Source organism: Muscardinus avellanarius, assembly GCF_963383645.1.
Source record: "Muscardinus avellanarius genome assembly, chromosome: 5".
Taxonomy (NCBI): Eukaryota; Metazoa; Chordata; class Mammalia; order Rodentia; family Gliridae; genus Muscardinus; species Muscardinus avellanarius.
In genome coordinates this window covers 74652022-74674677 of record NC_137790.1, presented here as the reverse complement: position 1 = coordinate 74674677, position 22656 = coordinate 74652022, and the positions used below count along the sequence as shown (strand labels likewise).

Genomic DNA, 22656 nt, shown 5'->3' with positions numbered 1-22656 from the left:
CTTCTGCCCTTAATATGTGGTCAGCACCATGAGGCCAAAGGTATTTCCTACTTACTGCCCCTTGGTCCTTAGTAAGTATTTACTGCACTGGATTGTGATTTTGCTGTCTTCCAGACTCAATACAGTCTTATTTTTTTCTCCTCTGCAGATGTGAATGAATGCTTGTCGAACCCTTGCCCACCCCTGGCCATGTGCAATAATACTCAGGGATCTTTTACCTGCAAATGTCCAGTTGGGTACCAGTTGGAAAAAGGAATATGCAGTTTGGGTAAGAGAGTTAGTCTATCTTAGAATATATCCTGTATCACAATATGTTTTATAAAATAACATTTACTGTTTTTCCTCCTAATCAAAATCAGTATTTTTCCAAGATAAGTTTAAGGAATATAGAAAGAAATAGAAGACATTGCCTATTATTCCAATGCTCAGAGATTTAACACTTTACTTTGAACTTTTTTGATGTGCATTATATTTTTACATAGTTGAAACCAAATATTTCTATAAACTTTATCTCTTAAACATTTCCTGTGTTATTAAAATATTACACAAACATCTTAATAATTCTTATGCTGTGAGTTGTGTATGACACTACTTTATTTTGCTTAACCATTCTACCTGCAGTTAGGGAAAAAAATCAAAGAAATATTCAAAGCACTTCATTTAACAAAAAAAAAATTTAGAATGAGAAAAGAGAAAATAAAATCTTGATTGTTCTACTACATTCACCTATGGTTTTCATTTTAAAAAATGATTCTCATGTTGCCAGGCATGGTGGTGCATGCTTGTAATCCCAGAGCTTGGGAGGCTGAGACAGGAGGATCGCACAGGTTCGAAGCCAGCCTCAGCTACTTAGTGAGGCTCTCAGCAACTTAGTGAGACGGTTTCCAAATAAAGTATAAAATAGGTCTGGAAGTATAGCCCGGGCATAGAAAAGTCCCTGGGTTCCACCCCCAGTACCACACACATACACACATACACACAAAAGATCCTTATGTTCTTATCTACAGGCAGATACATTTTGTCAAAGCTATTGTTGTAATTATATCATACTATTTGTCATATTTTGTCACCTAATTTCAGATTCATGAAGCTGGTTGAGTTTTAAATATAATCTCCATTTTACAGGTTTAAAAGCAGACAAACCAAATGAAAATTAAAGCCTTAAGAAGGTACTAAGTGGTCAAGGTTATGTAGCTGGTTGATGAGAAGCATTAGTTTCCACAATCCTATTACATAACAATGTGCTGATTGAAAGAGCTTTCTTGCCTACAGAGTATGACCCTTGTTAGGATGCTGAGTTTAATACCTAACTTGCTGAAGAAATTAAAATGAAAAATACAGTTTCTAAGCTGGATAAGGAAACTGACAGGTAAATTGACTCATCTTTGAATCATCTCAAATTGCCCAGTGTGATATTTAACATACAAAAAGTGCTCAGTAAATGTTTTTGAGAAAGCAAATGTCTGAATTCTTTGAAAATGTTACCTGCATGAATTCCTATGACTTGTAGGCAGAAGGGACTTTTTAAGAAGGTTAGTACCCTATTAAAATAACAAAAAATTTGAAATTTGTTTGAAATACAAGGTTTGAGCATTATTTTAAAAAGAAGAATCTAGAAATATAAATATCAGTCAAAAATCAAGAATTACTCTTATTCTGAGCTGAATGTGGATGGCACATCCCAGATAGTCAGGAGGCTCCCAAGTTTGAGGCCACTCTGTCTCAAAATTAAAAATGAAACAGGCAGCCGGGCATGGTGGCGCACGGTTATAATCCCTGTGCTTGGGAGGCTGAGACAGGAGGATCACATAGGTTCAAAGTCAGTCTCAGCTACTTAGTAAGGCTCTCAGCAACTTAATGAGACCCTATTTCCAAATAAAGTATAAAATAGGTCTGGGAGTACAGCCCAGAGGTAGAAAAGCCCCTGGGTTCCACCCCTAGTACCACCAAAAAAACCCCCACAAAACTAAACAAAAAACAAAACAGGCGAGTAATGTAACTCAGTGGTAGAGCATCCCTAGATTCAGTCCCTAGTACTGCATTAAAAAATGAATAAGTAAATAGGAAAAAAGAGAATTCTCTTATTCTATTAATTTCACTTGGGCAACCTGCTCCATTTCTCCACACCCTATAAGAACTGTTTTGAAGCATTGTAGAAAATGTAATTGCCTAGAACTCAAATACCCTGTCTCTAGCTCTAGTGCTACCACCTACAGCAGATTACCCCTGAGCCTCAACTTCCTCATCTGTAAAATCAGATTACAGTCTGCTCTGCTTCCCACTCAGGGTTATTGTGAAGGCCAAATAAAATAATGTTTTTGAGCCATGCTTTGAAAATGATAAAGAGCTGTCCAGATGGTAGGTATCACTTATTTAACATTAGTCTTCAAACTCTTAGATTAAAAGCTATGAAAAAAACTACTCTGAATACAAGGTAATAAAAAAGAGAATTAAGAGAATTCTCTTTTTTCCTATTTATTCATTCATTCATTTATGCAGGGGAAAAATTAGATAATATAGGGAAATCGGCAGTTAAATTTGAAATAAAAATTCATCTTAAAGCTAATTGATGTAATTGTGGGTATGAAGGTGTAAATGTCTTCAGAAAATTCTCTGTTTGGAAAGTGCAGTATTTGAGGGAGACTGATGCATCTTCATATTCACACTGAAAGCAAAAACCACATTGACTGTCATAATTCAGAAAACTTCCATGTGCCTAGCATTTATGATATGTATATTTTTATGTGGAGGGTCTAGGCAACCTCTCACCCAAATAAGTGACAGGTAAAGATAAAAGAGTAGAGTGTTCTGGAAGCCTGTGTGCAGAGTGTTCCACAGGTAGCACAGATGAGGAGGAGAGCCGTTCTATTGTGTTAACAACCATCTTTCCCTTTTCAAGTCATTTAGCTTCATTGTTCATAAACATCAGAGGAACATGCAAATTAGAGCATGCTGAAATGCTTTCATTTGGCCAGGAATGTTTTCAAAGAGCTCCCTGCTGCTCAGAAAGAGTCCTAAGCAGCTGGCTCCACTGAACTGTAGAACAAGCAAAAAGATGTTAAATAAGGATTAAGGGCTTTAGACAGTTAAGTATAAGATGTTAAATGTTTTCCCTGGCTCATTTGTGGGCCTTTTTCCTAATTCAGCTTGCAGTGATTCCATGAAATAGCAGTTTCATGGGCCACTATGTGGTTTTTTTTTTTTTTCTGTCTAAAGGGAAAGATAAGAATTTAATATAATGCATGATAAGAGCCAGATATAAAGTAGGCTGTACTAATTCTTGGTTGTCTGCCCATTTGTAAGTCCCTTTCCCCTCAGGCCCAATCAGCACAAATTGGTGTTAACTAGAATTTTATGTTATGAGTGAAATGGGCCTTGAAAAAGAGACTGCTTTCTTTCATTTCTAAACCCAACAGTGTCTTGAATATAGGTTGTTTTCATTATATGGCTTATAATCATGGAGTGTGGCAGCTCTCTGGAGTATAGTCCTACTACAAATATTTGGCTCCTTTCTGTGAAGCCCCTTCATTGTCCTAGAATTTCACATGTGTTGGGGGCGGAGGATATAGTGGGAAAGGACAAAGTTTGGAGGTGGACACACATGAATTTGATGGTAATTTTGGCCATAGGCAACTGGATGATCTCTCTTTGAAAGTTACTTGATTTCTGGAAGCTTCTTTTATCAGTGATAAAACAGACATTTTCTCTGAGCAAGAAGAATGGAAGTTGGATGAGGATGGTTCTGATGAGAAGTAACCAAGGCACCCTGTTGAAGTCAAGGGCTTAACCTAGTTTAAAACTTTGGAGAGCAAGAGCTTTCCCAGATCTAGAATCTTGAGGCTTGATAGACAAGCATTTTCGTGTCTGGCATCACATGTTCCTCTTCCCTCCTAGGATCGTTGTTTGACATAGCTGTATTGAACATCTATTATGTGAAAGACTGGAAGGATGTCAAGAAGTCTCCTTCTCTCACAGCACTTGCACATATGCAAAAAGCTCCTTGGAGTCTCCCACCCAAAGGTTTATTGGTCTAATCTTTCAGCTCAGCACAGTAGGCTCCCACTTTGCTGGAGAAGAACCTAGAGGCAAGCATGTTCTCCATCCTCAAGGAGAAAGAAATGCACAGTTTGTTCTGTAGGGGGATGCAGAGCCAGCTACCTGAGAGATAACAAACACACAGCCTTGCATAGGTTGATCTGTGATGTAGTCTAACAGATAACCTTTTTCATTTTCAGTTAGAACCTTCGTGACAGAGTTTAAATTAAAGAAAATATTTCTTAACACCACCACGGAAAAACATTCAGACCTACGCGAAGTTGAAGATGATATCACCAAAACAGTAAGTTTCTTGAAAGGCCTCTTCCTTGTTAGTCCTTTTTTTTTTTTCTAGAACAGATTTTATTCACACTTGGGGACTGACGAGAAGGTCATCTATGTCTATCCTGGGCTCTTCATTTCTTTTACATTTGGAAGGGAAAATTTAGGCAAAATAAAGAGCCTCTTAGAAATAGAAGAGAGTTATTAAGAACTAGTGGTGCCCAGTAGAAATGTTTTTTAAATGAGTTTTCATGTGAAGCCTTTATCCACCATGGCATTTCTTTTCCATATGTAGACTCATAGTCACAGACATGAAGGTAACTTGCAGCAGTGAGAGCTGTTGGAAAAATCCAGAAAATCCTAGTGTCCTATCTGCTGTTAACATGCAGTATAACTTCTCCCTGTGTTTAGGAGCTTGGGAACAATGATACTCTTTTTTTCTTTGAGAGAATGTCAAAGGCCTAACATTACTCTTGATTATCTAGGGCCTGAGAACTCACATGTATTGATTATCTAGGGACCTTAGATTCTGCTTCTTTCCCTCTTTCCCTAATTTTTACTGGGGATGGGGCAGAGAGTGAAGAAGAAGAAAGAAGAGATGAAAATAAAACTCAGACAGATATTTTTCCTCAACTGTTATGTAAGTCAAAGCGTGGTGGTGCACGCTTGTAATCCCAGCACTTGGGAGGCTGAGACAGGAGGATCACACAAGCTCGAAGCCATCCTCAGCTACTTAGTGAGGCTCTCAGCAACTTAGTGAGACCCTGTTTCCAAATAAAATATAAAATAGGGCTGGGAGTGTAGACTGGAGGTAGAAAAAGCCCCTGGGTTCTACCCTCAGTAACACACACACACACACACACACACACACACACACACACACACACAACTTAATAAATAAATAAAAGATTGAAATTTGTCATTAAAATATGTTAGAGATTAACTCCTAATTTTATTTGTTATTTATGGATGAGAGTGTGTTAGCCAAAAATTATTTGTTTTATATGTTTTTATAGGACTGGGAGGTTTTTCTTTCTTTCTTTCTTTCTTTTTTTTCAGTACTGGGGATGAAACCCAGGGGTATTTTACCTCTGATTTACATCCCTATTCCTATTTTTTTATTCTTTATTTTATTTATTTTTTGTAATACTAGGGATGGAACCCTGGGGCATTCTACCTCCAAGCTACACCCCAGCCATATTTTTTATTCTTTATTTTGAAACAGGGTCTCACTGAGTTGCATAGGGCCTCACTAAGTAGCTGAGGCTGTTTGGGAACCATGATCCTCCTATCTCAACCTCCCAAATGCTGGGATTACAAGCATGCACTACCACGCCCAGTTAGGACTATGGGTTTTATTTGTATAAAATATAGATTCCAATTCTGTTTTTATATCTACTGAGCATCTTCTCTGTGACATGGACTATCAGAAAGCTCACTCCTGTAAGAGCTATTACCAGTGCCTTTGCAGATGGAAAATGGGAGGCTCTGAGAGTTAATGGCATTGCCTGGTTCATACAGAATAGGTGCAAAATTTGGGAACAGTTCATTAGTTCACTTTCACTGCTGATACCATTTGCAAGTTTGGGGATCCCTAAGACCACCCTCAGTTTCAGTAGTTCACTAGAGTGGTCTGCAGAACTTACTGAAACTGTTATATTCACTGTTATGGATTATTGCAGTGAGAGGTTATAGGTTAAAACCAGCCAAGGGAAGAGACTCCTAGGATAGTCCATGAAGGCCCAAATGTGGAGTTTCCAGTTATCCTTCCTGTGGAGTGATGGGCAGTGTTAATGCCTCTCAGCAATAATGTTTGATGAAATGCACAAAATATTTCCAACCACAGAGCTCACCTGAGCCTTGGTATCCGAAACTTTTATTTGGGCTCTGTCACACAAACATGGTTGATTGCCCTTTCTTACCAATGATAGCATCTAACTCCTCAAAAAGCTGAGCTAATACCATGTTACTCAAAGCCCCTACCATAAATTACAACATTAGAATCCCCAGCATGGCCCAGGATCCCCAGTTAAACAAAGACATTTTAATCAGGTAGAATACTTCAAGGGGCTTAGAAATTACCTTGTGAAGGCAAGGTACCTGATATTCTTGTCATTACACCACTGCTGCCTCCTGACTATGCTGTAGGAAGATGTTTCCTTTTAAGGTAGTAGAGGGATTTAGAACCATGTGCAGGAGTTTAGTTCTTCACATTACACAGAGCTCATTGACTTGTCTGACTTGGGTTTTTTGCCCAGGATCACCATTACATTTCACCATACTGCAATGATGTGACATACCTGCCCACAAGAAACAGTAAAGAATTGAGTAGTGACTGGGGAAGATAGACACGTGGTCTTTCCCAAGAGGCCATTTTGTTGAACAATATCTAGGGGGAAAGTTAGTAATAAAGGAATAATAATAATTCATTGCTATTAAACTATAAAGCAATATCATATAAAGCCAAAGGGCCTTTGAAAATGTTCCATGCTTGGCTCCATCTTCTGAAGCATGAGCTAGTTCTGAGACACCAGCTTTGAAGACAGGTGGATCTGCACAGGACAAAATATTATGACCCTCTTCTCCATAAAAGGAATCTCCAGCCCTTATTGTGGAGGGGAGCAGGGAAACAGGCACAATTCTTTATGCTACAGAGGGATTTTCTGCTTTCCAAGGGCACAAGGCAAACACAGGGAGGGTAGCTTTAATTTGCTCTCAACAAAAGGGCTCTTGACCCATGAAATATAATTTCCCATGGAGAGCCTTTTTGAAGATGACCTATCTTTGAATGAGGTCAACTCATTGTAGATTATGAGGGGTCGATGTAGAGCTATCAGACTTGGGAAATCTGAAAAGAGCTGCGCCTTTTCAGTGCGCTTGTTGACTATGTAGAGTCCAAATAAACAGTTGCCTCTACGTTTTTTGAAACCCTGGGTCTTAGAAAAGATCTGCTCCTTTGAAGATGTTTTGCATCCAAGGGAGCTGTTCTGAACATCATTTCCTGCCAAGATTTCCCCACTGATCTACTATTTGCCTCTCTCCCTTTGTTCTCAGGGGACAACAGAAAGGCATTTAAGAGGGGAACAAAAAAGGACACCTTTTCTGTATAAAGCTGCCTGCTGATAACTTGATGGCTGGAAAATGCCTATTTTATCCTTAAAATAGGAAATTGGTTCTTGGTCCAAGGCTTTTGTCTAACTCGCAGTTAACGATAAACCTGTTCTTTCTTGCAGTTAAATGTGTGTTTTTCAGTATTACCTGGTTATATCCGATCCACAGTTCATGCATCTAGGTAAGAAACAATTACATTGCTTATGAACCAGTCCATAGAAAAAGGGAAGCTATTCTAACGCGGGTGATACCAACAAATCTGGGCTCTATTTTGACCAAGCCAGTGGGTCAAGCAGGGCCAGGGTCATGGGACCTTTACGCTCACCTATTCCCTTGCTGGAGAATAGCAATGAGATTTAGTTTCCAAAAACCCTGGGGCCCATGTATCATTTTAGGTCAATTAAAGACTCACAAACTTTGCCCATAGGGAGTCCAGCACAGTGGTGATCTCACTGCAAACCACCTTTTCCCTGGCTTCCAATGTGACGCTGTTTGACCTGGCCGACGTGATCCAGAAATGTGTCAACTCCTGCAGGTCCTCCGCTGAGGTCTGCCAACTCTTGGGATCTCAGAGGCGGATCTTTAGAGGTAGGAAAGGTAGAAGCTCTCTAGGAGGATCCTGCCCATACAGTCAGACACAGACCTGTAAGGCATTTGGGGCTGTGGTCCAGGAAAGCTCCTCACAGAGTCTTTGGAATGGGTATGAAGCAAAGGGCCTTCATGTGTATGCACCTTTGTATATATGTGTGTACATGCTGTGCACACACATGCAGTCCTTCCTATATGCACACAGCCTTAAGGGCACCTGGTCCTTGGTAAGCAGTCCCTTCTATTTCTATACAGTGGTAGAAGGGGAGGAAGGGGAATACAGGAGCTGATGCAGTTAAGAGGACTCTTGTTCCCTAGGGAGATAGAAACTCAGACATGAAGTGTATATGCATGTCAGTGACCTCAGAATCTTTATCATGATAACCATTAAGTTAAAAAAAAAAGCATTACCTGTGGGGTTTTTTTGTTTACAAATTATAAATACACATAACAAGACTAGAAGACTGTAAGGTCAAATGCTCCCAGTGGTGCCAGTAATGTTAAGGATTTTCTTTTCCTTATTCTAGCTTCTGTGTATAGCTAGGGGAAGGCAAATTAAGGAAGAGATTAAAGAACAGTTCAGAAGGCAGGTTTGAGTGTTTAAGGGGCAGTTTCACCTCTGGGATAGGAAAACTACTGGAATCAAAAGTGCTTCCTTTGCAAAGGGGTTTAGTCCCACTTTTAGTAATCAATTTTAAGTGAATCAAAGTAGGTGAATTTTAAGTAATCAAAGTAGGTTCTGGGCAACACATTTTGCCATACAGTTTGGGCTGGCAAAAGATGTAGAATTTAATCTAAGCCTCTCCATATGGTAGCCAGATGTTGAACATAAGTTGAAGGTATCAGGTTTTGGTGATCTATTTGCTGGTTGAATTAGTATGTTTCTAGTGTGTCAGGGTTGGTCTACTAGGCCTTCTTACTTAGTCCTGTGTATTGCTGAGTTTGGGAACTCAGTAGCTCTCATTTACTTAGGAAAAATGCTAAAAGTTGGCCTGTTTTTTGTCTGTTTCTTTGTTTATTTATTTATTTTTATTTATTTTTTTGGTGGTACTGGGGATGGAACCCAGGGGCCTTCTACCTTCGGTCTACACTCCCAGACCTATTTATATATTTTTTTATTTGGAAACAGGGTCTCTTAAGCCAGCTGAGGCTGGCTTCAAACCTATGCGATCCTCCTGTCTCAGCCTCCCAAGCGCAGGGATTATAAGTGTGCACCACCACACCTGGCAAAGTTGGCCTGTTTAAAAGCTAGTTATTAATTTGAAAAAAAGGACTAAACTTTCTGGAGTTGACATGGCTGTCAACTGGGGATTTCATTAAAAAGTTTATGCCCCGTTCTATTGTGCTGAAAACTTGAAGGCTTTTTGGCTTTACTTTTTTGTTTCTCTTGCCAAAGATTCAAGGGTGCCAGTTTTTCCTCCCTGGTGAGATAGGTACCTTTCAATTCACTAAATATTTATGGAGCATTGTACCAGGTTACTTTTTGTCTCCAGTAAGTGCATTTGTTCTTTGCAAATCAGTATCCAGATATTTGGATTTACAAGAGCCTGTTCATAACAGCCCAGCCCACACTCTAACCCCCATACTTCAGGCTTGCATATGAATTATGAGAGGGCTCTTGTCCTTGCTTCTTTGATGAAGCCTCATCCTTTACATCTCTTTTCCAAGCCTTTAAGAACAAAGATAGCTACACATATTGGCTGGAAATGAACTCACCTTGTTTTTTCTCTCAGACCTCCTCCAGGTTTTGCCATCAAAACCAGCTTGGTCTCTTACTGTTCTGAGTGCTAGAGAGTTGAGCTCGACTTCGGGAGCTGTCAGGTTATGCCAGCTGGGTGTTTCCAGCATATAGGCTGCACTTCATACTCTGGACATGGCCATTGGGAAGGAGAGTCTTCTCCCTTTGGTTCACAAAATGTCCACTTTCCTGCCTTTCAAGGAACTGCAGTCTTTCTTCATGGTCTCCAGAGGGTTAAAGACTTTGGAAATCCCCCATGGAATGTCTCCGCCTCGGATTGACTTAAATGCTCACTGTCTACTTTGGTGGACGTACTGCCTAGGGAAGAGCATGGAATTGTGAATTTGGAAAAGCAGTATCACGAGACTTAAAATGAAAATGAGATGCTATAGTGGTTCTTCTGGATGGATTGATGATAGGATCTATGAGAACTGTTAGAAGACAAGTACAGGTGCAGAGGCGAGGACTGTTCTTGTTTGCCCAGGAATCTGCTTCTGCATAGGGAACAGTGGCTTCAGCATTGTATGCAGTATTTGCCAGCATCCTGGACCAATGGGCAGGATGGAAGGAAAACCTGACACTGGCTTCCATAAAGCATCTAATCAGGCCAGGCACTTCAGGATGGTTGCTGGACAAGGCTCATGCAGCCTGGACAACGTTTTGTGCGGGAGGTATTTCTTTCTATTAGGGCTGGGGGATTGGCAAAGCCTTCAGAGAGTTTAGATGATGGATTATAGAGGTTCAGTACCTCCCTGGGCCAGCTTTGCAGTGTTTGCCTGCTGAGATTTTCCATTTTAGGTTTTTCCCCCTTGCATGAAAACATTTTAGAATAAACAAAGGAAATTCTATCACACACACACAAGTGGAGTTCTGATTTAGCATGCCAGCTTCTACTGATAAAGGCAGGAAATTCAGCATTGAGAACTGAAGTGTGTCCTGAACTTACCTCACTATGACCAGGCTATCTACAGCCCTGGCTCCCAGGATGCATGGAGGGGAAGGTCCTGTGTGAGCTGTTGAGCCTGGTATTAGTTCCCGTGACCAGAACCTGCCTGGGCAAGGTTTTGCTGTCTTGGCAGCGGGCACCTGGTTTCTAAGCAGGTTGGGGTCTTCTTTGAGGTAGAAGGGGGAAGACCATGCCTGGAAAATGGGCAGCCCTCCTGACTGCAGGATGTGCACATCGTCCTCCCATTGCAGCTCTCTTCCCACATTGAACTTGCTCTTGCTTCCCAGCAGCAGCAGCAGCCTGTGCCATCTCACTTTGCCTTGTTCATGGGTATAGATAAGTTACTATCCACTAGCCAGTAGGTTTCATATTTTTGTTCTCCTGTCTATGTACCCCCATTTACACATGCTCTTTTTGCTGGGCCTATCTCAGATGGTAAAATGCACCCTGTGTCTGCTGTATACAGTCTCTTAGAGGACCATGTACTCAACATTGAATGCCTTTTGATAGTCATGAAATGATCCTTTGTCATCTGCAAAATAAATAAGGCCTTAAAGTGAACATGGGAGCAGCCTGAATGATGGCTCCTTCCCTGCCTGCCTCTGCTTATCTTGGTGGTGGCACCTTCAGCACATGCATACCTTCTTGTCTCTGCACAAGGTGCCAAAAACCCAGAGATGAAGAAGGCTCAAGAAACCATGGAGGAGACAGCCAGATAAACCTAACTACACTCCATCCCTGGGCAAGCAGGTTGTCTTCTGTGCCTGTCCTTCTAAGTCTCTGTTGGTCAGCACGCCTTCAAACAGCGAGCTACCCTGCCTCGAGGAGTGTGCAGGGTCCCTCTTGGCCATAGACATGGAGAACCAGACATACCCTTGAGATGGGTCTGGCAAGGTCGCATGTTTTGGTCCAAGTCTCCAAGCTCTCTAAGAGCGTGTTTACATTTTCTGGAATTGTACTTGCACCCCACCAAGACATACCTCTTCTCTGCAGTCTTTAGCATGAAAATACAGAGCACACCACAGCAGAACCACATTTGCAGTGGGCGATAGAGGGTGGGAAGCACTTCCATTCTTCTCAGTCTGGTTTCTTTGTGGGGGTGTTTTCGGTGGGAAATCTGTTAACATTTAGTAACTAGGTCTGGGGTAACACAGGAAAGGAGCCACAGAAGACCGTGTAGAGTGTCTGTCTAGAGGAGTATTACTCCACAGAGACTCTGGAAAACTCCCTCAGAGCTTCTTGCAGTAGCAAGTCCTTGCATCTTAGGGTTTGAAGTGGAGTAGGCTTTGTTTGGCTTCACTGTTTTGTTTTTCCATTCCAGCGGGCAGCTTGTGCAAGCGGAAGAGTCCAGAGTGTGACAAGGAGACCTCCATCTGCACCGACCTGGACGGAGTCGCACTGTGCCAGTGCAAGTCGGGCTACTTTCAGTTCAACAAGATGGATCACTCCTGCCGAGGTAGATAGCGACAGGCTCCTGGTAGTCTGGGACAGTGCTTGCTCACTTGTTCCCCTGTACTCACTCTCCCTCTCTGTTCTGGGCTTCTGTATGTGACTTCTCTAAACTGAGGGTGACTGGTTTGTGTTACTCTGCCCACAGCAGGATTAAATACATTATCCCCTTGGAATAATAGCAGTATCTCCGGTACATTCTGGTCTAGTCTGTTGATTCAAACGAAAAGAGGATGGAATACCTGTGGTAGCAATGCCTTTACTTCTTTTTCACTTAGAAAAAGTTAGAAAAACTATTGTTTTAATTCTCAAAGCTTTATCTGTTGCCTGTTAACCTTTTAAATACAGGTATGGAAAGCTGGGCGTGGTGGTGCACATTTGTAATCACAGCATTTGGGAGGCTGGGACAGGAGGATCACGGTTTGCGGATAGCCTCAGCTACTTATTGAGGCCCTCTGCAACTGATTGAAACCTTGTTTCAAAATAAAGATTAAAAAAATAGGGCTGGGGGTGTAGCTCAGAGGTAGAATGCCCCGGGGGCTCCATCCCCAGTAAAAAATACAAGTATGGAGTCAGTTCTGTATCTGATCAACTATCAGTCTTAGGCAAGTCACTTCCTTCTTTGAGCCTCTTCCCTAAAATAGATATAATAATTTCAGAGAAGAAATCAAATTCTGATAACCCTTTTAGTGAGGCTTAAATTTATTCATTAGAAATAAAGAGTTCTCAATGAGTGTAGTCCAAGAATATTGTTTTAAAAAGAAAATTAATTCAGGCCCAGCGCTCTGCGTACCCTGACATAAAAGACTGCTGCAATTTGTGATCATCAGAAGCACTGGCATTGTAAAGGCTAGTTCTTCACATAGCTCTAAGCATTGCCTCCCATTAGAATGTGGATGACACAGATTTCCTGTTTAGTCAGCATCTTGATGGTGACAAATATGCTGAGATCTGAGTAAAAATCACATACCGAGGCAAGGTGACATGTCACTTATTTCTGTCAGGACTTCCCATTAGAGGATTCATTGCATCAAAGAATATAAAAGTAAGCTGGCTGTGGTGGCACATGCTTGTAATCCCAGCATTTGAGAGACTGAGACGAGAGGATCGTGGTTCACAGACAGCCTCAGCTACTTAATGAGGCCCTTTGCAACTCAGTGAGACCCTGTTTCAAAAATAAAAAGACTAAAAAATGGGGCTGGGGGTATTGCTCAGAAGTAGAATGCTCCTGGGTTCCATCCCCAGTACCACACATAAAAAAAAGGAATATAAAAAAGTATATTTAGAGCAGCACTCTCATCCTGAGTTTCAGACCATCTGCCCTTCTTAGGGTTAGTTACAGAGTTCTTTTAAAGTACACATCACCCGGGCATGGTGGCGCACGCTTATAATCCCAGCATTTGGGATGCTGAGACTGGAGGATTGCAGTTCACGGACCGCCTCAGCTACTTAGTGAGGCCCTCCACAACTTTGTGAGACCCTGTCTCAAAATAAAAAATAAAACATAGGGTAGGGGGTATAGCTTGGAGGTCAAATACCCCTGGGTTCCATCCCCAGGCCCGCAAAAAATAAATAAATAAAAAATAAAGTACACATCATCAGCCCAGGCAGGACCTGCATTGGTTTGAAGAAGGGGAAGGCCAGCTCTCTGAGCTGGGTGTCAGTCCTGACCCATGACTGGTACACAGCGCTTCTCAGTGCTCTGCCAGACTGCTGCTTTGCTACAAAGAGATGATGCTCCCAAGTTCCTCCTTATCTGGTTTAATGCAAATGTTCCTTGCCCTTCTTAGAAATGGGAGAGTTGAGCCTAGGTGCATGTGGGAAGACAATGGCAGTAATATCCATATGTTCTGTAATGCTGTGCAGATGGCAAGAGGGAACTTCCCCAAGAAGGGCATGAGTGTGGGCATGCAGGGAAGGTGCTTCAAGAACATCCTTGCCTGCTACCTCTGTTTTTGGTTGGCCTGAGCCACTTCCCTCTATTTTTAAGTCAGCAGTTTTATAATTGTGTCACAGGCTAGCATTAGCAAATAGCAGAGTATCAGATTTACCAAGTATAACAGCACAGGCACCAGAAACCTTATATTTACCAAGTAATAACTCAAGAAGCAGCATAAGGAAATCTTGGTTACCTTTGGGCTTATTGTTAAGATCCTGTGAAGCTCCTTCTTACAGTACCAATAGCCATCAGGCTGTTCTGGAGCTTTTTGATTCAAAACCCTGTCCACTGGGTTCTGATAGGTTAATAGTGACATCTTCTGGCCATTGGTGCTAGAGCACAGGCATATTTTAAGTAGTAACCTTTTTGAATGCTGCAACCCAGTCATCCTCATAGAGGATAGGGTTTGTATATGTGTTTTCTAAATTACTGCAATTCAGGCTATATAGTAGCAAGTTTCTATATTGTTCTCTGCTCTACATACACACACGTACTTTTTAGTTTCTCACGTAAAACTTCTTTATGCTGTCTTTACCAGACTTGTAGAGCCACATGTAAAACTAAGATGGATGTCCCTTCTGTAGGTTTCTTAGCATCTTCAATTATGCAGGCATCACAATGATTCTAACAGTCTGTATCTCACCTTGAGAGACAGAACCATACCTAGAATAGGACCTAGTACACTGAGGGTTTCCATATATTGAGTGAGTATTAGTCTGCCTTTTTGTCACCGTGACCAAAATACAGGATAAGAACAACCTAGAGGAAGAAAAGTCTAGTGCACGGCTGGCTGGCTCCAAGGCACAGACACAGTGGTAGGCCTGTGTGGAGGAGAGCTGCTCAGTTCATGGAAACTGGGAAGTAGAGAGAGAGGGGAGAGGAAAGAAAAAAGAGAAAGGAGAGAGGAGAAGAGAAAGAGGGGAGGAGAAGAGAGAGAGGGGTGGGGCCCACACCCCTAGCAACCCACCTCCTGCAACCATGCCCCACCTCTGAACTTTGCTACATTGGAAACCAGGTTTGAACACATGAGCTTTTAGAGGGACACTGCAGATTTACATACGCCATAGCAAATGAGCACGTGGGCAGTAGGGTAGCAAACTCAATAGAAAAGAATGGCATATCTTATTTGCCATGCTTACTGAGACGCCACCATTTACTTATTTTTTAAGTCCATAAGGCTTGAATTTGCTTGTTTCCCATAGCAGTGGGAGAAGCCCAATTCAGGGATATATGCAAGCTTTTGCCCTGTTCGTTTCATCTTTGGTGCTCTGTGTTGAGTACTCTGCCGGTATGTGTGATGAGAAGCTAGGTCCTATGGAACAGGTAGTTCCTTACTGATAAGATGTTCTCTAAGACCCCCTCAACACTACCAGGCACACAATCTCACTTAATCTTTGATGAATAGCTGGATAACTCCTTACATCAGGGAGTTGGGCCATTTTTAAAGCTAAATGAAAATGACCCATCAGCTCTCAGCCAGGCCAACAGATGGACCTTAACACATGGCTGGATGACAGCCAGGGACTGGAAAGTTCCCACCCAACAAACAAGGGTTGGGTAGGTAGATTAATGTAAAAACATTTCCAGGAAGAAGCGTTCAGAATAGATCAGACTGGTATGACATCAGCCTGCTTCAGTGCCGAGGTGGGTGGAGAAGTGAGTGGTTCCCATGTAGTAGCTACCTGCAGTGCGGGCCATGAATCGCCCCCGTGCATCCTCAGCCCCACAGACCTGCTGCAGCGGGACACCGACGCAGAAGACTTCCTGGACACAGTGCTTTCCATGCCAGCTTGGGAAAGGCAGGAGTGCTTAGCTTGTTTCTTAGAGAAGACTTAGCTCTAGTGAGGCCAGCAGAGAATGCAAAGTATCGAAGACTAGGAGATAGGGCCTTGCTTCTCCTTCTCCAGATGGAATATGGTTATGCTCTACCCCGTTGCTTAAAGAATTTGAAGTACCTAATGAAAATCATGTAATAAAAATTTTAAATATCTAGAAGATAAATTAGGTTGCAGCCAAAAGGAAAGTGAATATGCAGTCATTTTAAACCATACTATCCTGCATGTTTACTAAAGGTAGGTACTCAGTCAAGTACTGAGCTTCCTAGATACTAAAGCAAAAAACAAAACAAAAAAAAATAATAAACACATGATTTTGAAAAGAGTCAGGATTCATAAAATAAAGTGCAGTTGCTTAGGAGAATCCCCATCTTGCTAGTCACTGGGGCCTAAGAGAAATTTCTCTAGGCAGCCTCACCAAAAGATTATTGAGTGATATTTTAGATCCATAGTCTATGGTATCCTGCAATAAATGCCATAAAGACTTTCTATGGCGGTTTCCTATAATAAATACCCTTTAACATGAGAGATTCTGTGGAGCCCTAAAAGTGTAGTTCAGGTTCATAACTCTTTAATGATCTGCCATGAGACACATTACAGATTATCTGGGAACAGTGTTTTCTAACTGATGAGCCACAAAACTCAGTAATATGTTAATAAATAGTTTGTAACAGTAAAGTTTAGCTTCTAACATTAAAAATAGAAGGAGAAAAGTATTAAACACATCAACACAGCACTACGACACATAAATCCATAGCAGAGGATGCCAGAAAGTCTAGGCGAGGCCTGCAGGGCACGCGCCTCCCTTCCGTCTCACACCTCTTGCCTCCTTGAGTGTTGCTGGCACCCACGACTCAACCGTCAGCATGTCTGCTCTCTGAGTGGGGATGGCAGCTCGAAGCTCTGTACCTTTTCTTATTTGTGATTTTCCATCCAGTGTATATTATACATCAAAATTCATATATTGTATGAATCAAAATTTTAACATTCCTTGCATCAAATAATTTGTCTACGAGGCCATTTTTTATTGTCTGCTTTCATCCAGGCATGCATTATAGCACATGGTAGTCTGTTGGGTTTTTGCAAGATTGAAAGTGTTCTGTGATCATATAAATTTGACTGATCCAGGGGATAGCTGGTTCTCAGCCCTTTCAATGAAACAGTGTTCTGGGAACTGCACCACCATGGGTTCAGAGCTATGCTCTTGGATGAGGTGGCAGTCAGGACACATCTAGATATATCCAGAATCTCCTGTACAGACTATAGCATAGATTCCCAAACTTGTTGGCTTATACCCTCCACCCCGTTTTCAGAAAAAAAAAATTACTCAGTGCCCCCCTGGCACCACCCAGCACCTGGCACCTGGTCATCACCACTTATTTTTATTCAGTGCCCTCCAGTTGTACCTGAGGCTACTACCACACCCCTGGATCCTTCCATTGTTCCCCCTCAGGGGCAGAGCTATTGCCAATTTGGGAAATCTATTAACTATAGGGTAAGCATTATTTTAAGAAAACCCTGGATGCCTACCAACAGTGTCCCAGAGGATGTCTCCCACAACTTCTACTTCCTCACAGAAGAGGGCTAACTGGCCAAGGTCAGGTTTAAGGTTTGGTTTACGTCAATTTATCTTTGTGCGTGTGAAGGATGTTCCACAGGAGACAGTTTTTGTCTATGGAGAACTTCTAAAATAATTGCAGTGGTTGGCTAATATCCCAAACTTGTAAGTCTCCTAAGACTGAGACTGGGGATTTCAGGTTTGTGGCCAGCCTCAGCAACTTAGGAAGGCCTTCCACCACTTAGACTTTGTTTCAAAAAAATTAAAATTTGATCTGAGCATGGTGGCACACACTTATATTCCCAGTACTTGGGAGGCTGAGACAGGAGGATAGCAGGTTCTCAGCCAGCCTCAGCTACATAGTGAGCCCTTCGCAAGTTAATGAGACCCTGTTTCAAAGTAAAGAATAAAAAATAGGGTTGGGGGTGTAATTCAGAGGTAGAATGCCCCTGGGTTCAAGCCCCAGTACCACACACATACAAAAGAAAGGCAACACACAATTGTTTAGTGGTTACTATGTGTCAGGCTTATATTGATCCTTTTGGATATCTCATTTTACTTAATCTTCGAGAAACTATATGGTAGATATTATTATTGTTGTTATTATAAGTTGGAAACTGAAAACCACAAAGGTGTTTAAAAAGTTTCTTGATAATGTTAAAAGTTGAGCTGGCAACAGTATGTAGGTAAGGTTATAGAAAAAGTTAAAGCTATTTAAAGCCTTCCAGAATATTCTTGTGGACTTTAGGGTGAGTTTGGGACAAGGGAGTGATAAATAGACACATTATGGGTTTTCCCTTCCTCTTTCAGCATGTGAAGATGGATACAGGCTTGAAAATGAAACCTGTATGAGGTAGGCTCATGTTCACTTATCTTGATGAAATTGTTACAAATCTTATATTAAAACTGTCCTAAAGCCAGGCGTGGTGGCGCACACTTGTAATTCCAGCATTCAGGAGGCTGAGACCGGAGGATAATGGTTCACGGACAGCCTCAGCTATATAGTGAGGCCTTCCATAACTTAGTGAGACCCTGTTTCAAAATAAAGAATAATAAACAGGGCAGGGGTGTAGCTCGTATGTCGAATGCCCCTGGGTTCCATCCCCAGACCTGAAAAAAAAAAAACAAAAAACTATCCTAAAATAAAAATCTATATGCTGTTGCATGCTTATAATCCCAGCTACTCAGGAAGCTAAGACAGGGGAGCTGCAAGTTTGAGGCCAGCTTAGGCAACTTAGGGAGACCCTGTCTCAAAACAAAAAGAATGAAAAGGGCTGGGGGCTGGGGATGTAGCTCAGTGGTAAAGCAACCCTGGGTCCAATCCCCAATACCACCAAAAAAAAAAAAAACTATTCTAACTAAAAGAAATCATTTGAATATTTGCCTCCATTATTTCTTTTAGGATTTGAAACTAACGTTTGTTCTTTTTTTTCTCTCTTGACTTGTAGTTGCCCATTTGGTCTTGGTGGTCTCAACTGTGGAAACCGTAAGTATACAGAAGTAGAGACTTGCACTGGGCAGAGGCCTGGGCCGGTGCAACACACAGGGTGTCAGTCCTCTCCATTCTCCGCAGTTGAAATCTCTGTCTTCTTAGGTCCTGTGCTGTGTGGCAAGGGGAAAAAAGGAGAAAGACTTGCCTGGTGCTCTTCAGGGGCCAAGGCTGGGAGGCAGAGACCATTCCCCAATGAGAATGCAAGGGTGCCCACAAGTAATTCTTGGAGGGGTGGAATTGGAGGAGGTCTGGGAAGACTGGCAGGCCTGGGAATGGGGAAAGACATTCTTGGGGCAGCCATGGGCCCAAGGTATTCTGGGGACCACTGTCGAGGGGGTGTAGCTATAGTATAGAAAGAGAAAAAGGCAGAGATTAGAGGAGTAGGCTGACAAAGTATATGGGAACTGAACTGTTGGGGTCTCACAGACAGGCTGAGGGGTGTAGGCTCTAATCACAATCTGCTGGTGAGCTGACAAGAGTCTCCGTGCAGGAGAGCAGCTTGATCAAGGAAAGCAGCTGGGGCTGTAGTGAGGAGAGGGCACGGGTGGAGGAGAATGTGGGGGCAGTTTGGAGACTTCTGGTAGGATGCCAGCTGGGGTCAGGGCTAGAGATAGACTTGGGAGTCATCTGCTCCAAGTCATAGTTGATGCCCCTGAAGTAGAAGGGGAGGCAGCCGAGGAGCTGGTGGGGACAGAGAGTTCAGTTCTTTGAGAAAAGCACAATGATTTTATTATGTATAAAGGCCTCTGGCTTTTTTTTTTTTTTTTTTTTTTTTTTTTTTTGGTGGTACTGGGGTTCCTGGAAACCCTTCTACTTCTGAGCTACACTCCCAGACCTATTTTTTTTATATTTTTATTTGGGAACAGGGTCTCCTAAGCCAGCGCAGCTGGCTTCAAACCTGCGCAATCCTGTCTCCACTTCCCAAGTGCTGGGATTACAAGTGTGCCACCACGCCCTGCTGCCCTCCAGCTTTTATTGCTTAATGATATACCTTACTTTTTATGTCCTCAGTTGTATTTTCTTTATTCATAAAGCTCTTCTATTAGCAAATTTTATTATTGAAATTTGAGCATAAGTAAAGAATAAAAATAAATTTTAATATTGAGTACCAAATTGGCAAACTCTCTTAGTATCCCCAGCCTGGAGCTGCTCTCTCCAAAGTCTAGACACTTGGGATTATATACCCATTTGATGACTTTGGTTATCTGGTTTATCTTGACTATAAACTAGCAAGAAGTTACAATAGCAATAAGATCAAGGCAACACTTCTAAAAACATTTACAGTTGTATGAGTAGAGAGAGGAGCTCACAGAATTAATATTTGTTAAAAAAAAAATTAGGACTTCCGGGAAGATGGCGACCGAGAAAAGCGGGGCTTAAGAGTCCCGCTAACAACCAATCTCCATTACCACAAAAAGAGCGCCTTTCATAGCCAGAAAACACCATCACCAGAAAAACAAAAAAAACCACCAGGCTCCAGAGAGAAAGCGGACTGAGAACAGAGCTCAGGGCCACAGAGGAGACACACGCGCCCGAGGACGCGGCAGCAGCGCCATACTGCCGGCGGCAGCGGCGAACTCAACGGACGGCTACAGCAAGCCAGGTGAGCCGCTGCAGAACAGCCAGGCAGGATCTTTCGGCGCAGACAGCATTTAAAGCTCCCAGTGGCTGAGCTCAGCACACGCTGCAGGGATTCAGAGTGGAAATAAAAACCAGAGAAGAAAAAATACGCCAGCCTCATGGCCGAGGGCGTGGCAGAGGCGCCATATTGCCTCCGGCGGCGGCAGCAGCAGTGAATTCACCGAGTCCAGTACAGCTACATCTGCGTACTCAAGAACAGTGAGTCAAATTGTGGGCCACAGAGGAGAAATCGCAGTATTGGGCCTCCTGGGACTTGACCCAGTGAGGGAGTGGTGGTGGCAGAGATATCACACCATAGGAGAACGTGCAACCTGGCACCCCCCATAGTTTAAAGCAGCCTCTATCGACTCCCTGGGTCGGAGACTCTGTGATAAAACCCAGTAAAGGAGTAGTGGGGTCTGAGATAATACAGACTCGAGATCCAGAGCACCTTAAGTGAAGCCATAGTGACCCAAGGGAAGAACCCAGAGAAGGCACAAACCTCCGAAATCATGGGAAAGAGGAATAATACTGGAGCAATGAATGCTCACAACCCCACAACATCAGAACCCGATAAAACTGAAAATCAGAGATTTCTAGAAGATCAAATCAGGAAAATAACTGTAGAAATAATAGAGTTGCTTCGAAAAGAACTCAGAGAGAGCCAAAAAGAGATAAAGGATGCAATTAATGAAGTAAAGGCCTCAATTCAAAGCACAAACAACCGATTAGACCACATGGAGAACAGAATCTCGCTCTTAGAAGATGAGCAATCCAAAAATGAATGCATAGTTTCTAATCTAGAAAAAAATATCCAACAGCAGGAATCTGACATTGAAGAAATATGGGCCCATCTTAAGAGAGCTAACCTAAGAATAATTGGAATAGAGGAGGGAAAAGAAAGTGATACCAAAGGGATCAACAATCTCTTCAAGGAAGTAATAGCAGAAAATTTTCCAAATATAGAGCAAGAGGTTGATACACAGATCCAGGAAACTTATAGAACTCCCTTTAGACAGGATCCGAGAAGAGGATCCCCACGCCATATAATTGTCAAAATGACCAATGTGGAAGCCAAGCAGAGAATCTTAAAGGCAACAAAAACAAAGGGCCAAGTGACATTCAGAGGCAAACCAATTAGAATCACTCCAGACTTCCCAAACCAAGTCATGAGAGCCAGAAGGGCTTGGAGTAACATATTCCAAACTCTGAAAGAAAACAACTTCCAGCCAAAAATTTCCTATCCAGCAAAACTTTCTATCAAATTAGATGGAGAAATAAGAAGCTTCCATGACAAACAGAAACTGAAGGAATTTATGTCTTCAAAACCAGCGCTAGAGAAAATACTCAAAGAGATTAACTACAAAGAAGAAATAGGTAACACTCACCAGAACCAGAGAAACAAGAGTTTCCATCCAACAGACAACTAAGATTGGTTATCTGTGGAGATTCATTATTTATGTTAGTCTTTTACATATCTCTAAGTTGTATTGTTTGCCTTTAATGTTGTTAATTTTTAGGATTTCTAGTTGGAATATTAATATACCTTCAGATATAGCATTTGGAAATATTTTATCCAATTCTATTAGTAACTTTTAACTCTGTTTACATTGTCTTTGGATATACAATATTTTCTTTTATTTTTTAGGGAGTTTGTATATTCTTCTGTTGCCTGTGCCATTGAAATCATATCCAAGAAATCACTGCCAATTTCAATGTTGTGAGGTTTTATGACCCAGATTTTCTCCTAAAAGTTTATAGTCTTAAGATTTATATTTAGGTCTTTTATCTATTTTGAGTTAATATTTGTATATGGGATTAGGTAAAGGTCCAATTTTATTCTTTTCCATGTAATTATTATTTTTCAACAATGTTTAGTTAAAAGATTATTATTTCCACCACCAAATGTTCGTGGAAACCTTGTCAAAAATAACTTGACAATATAGGGAAGAATTTAGCTCTAGGCTTGTATTTTACTCCAATGGTCTATATATCTGCCTTTAGAACAGTACTACACTGTTTCAATTATTGTAGCTTTATATGGTTTGAAATCAGAAAATATA

The 22656-nt window shown here is 41.8% G+C and overlaps 1 protein-coding gene across 1 annotated transcript in view; it reads left to right on the top strand.

The window, feature by feature from the left end:
- The window catches only part of HEG1 (heart development protein with EGF like domains 1), a gene marked incomplete at both ends in the record, with an annotated part of 85971 nt that overhangs the window by 47757 nt on the left and 15558 nt on the right, over window positions 1-22656 (top strand). The window contains 7 exons of the mRNA XM_080696535.1: window positions 149-268; window positions 4236-4339; window positions 7551-7609; window positions 7856-8016; window positions 12022-12156; window positions 18292-18334; window positions 18930-18967. Of these exons, the coding sequence (XP_080552661.1) occupies window positions 149-268; window positions 4236-4339; window positions 7551-7609; window positions 7856-8016; window positions 12022-12156; window positions 18292-18334; window positions 18930-18967 (660 nt within the window). The remainder of the gene's footprint in view (window positions 1-148; window positions 269-4235; window positions 4340-7550; window positions 7610-7855; window positions 8017-12021; window positions 12157-18291; window positions 18335-18929; window positions 18968-22656) is intronic.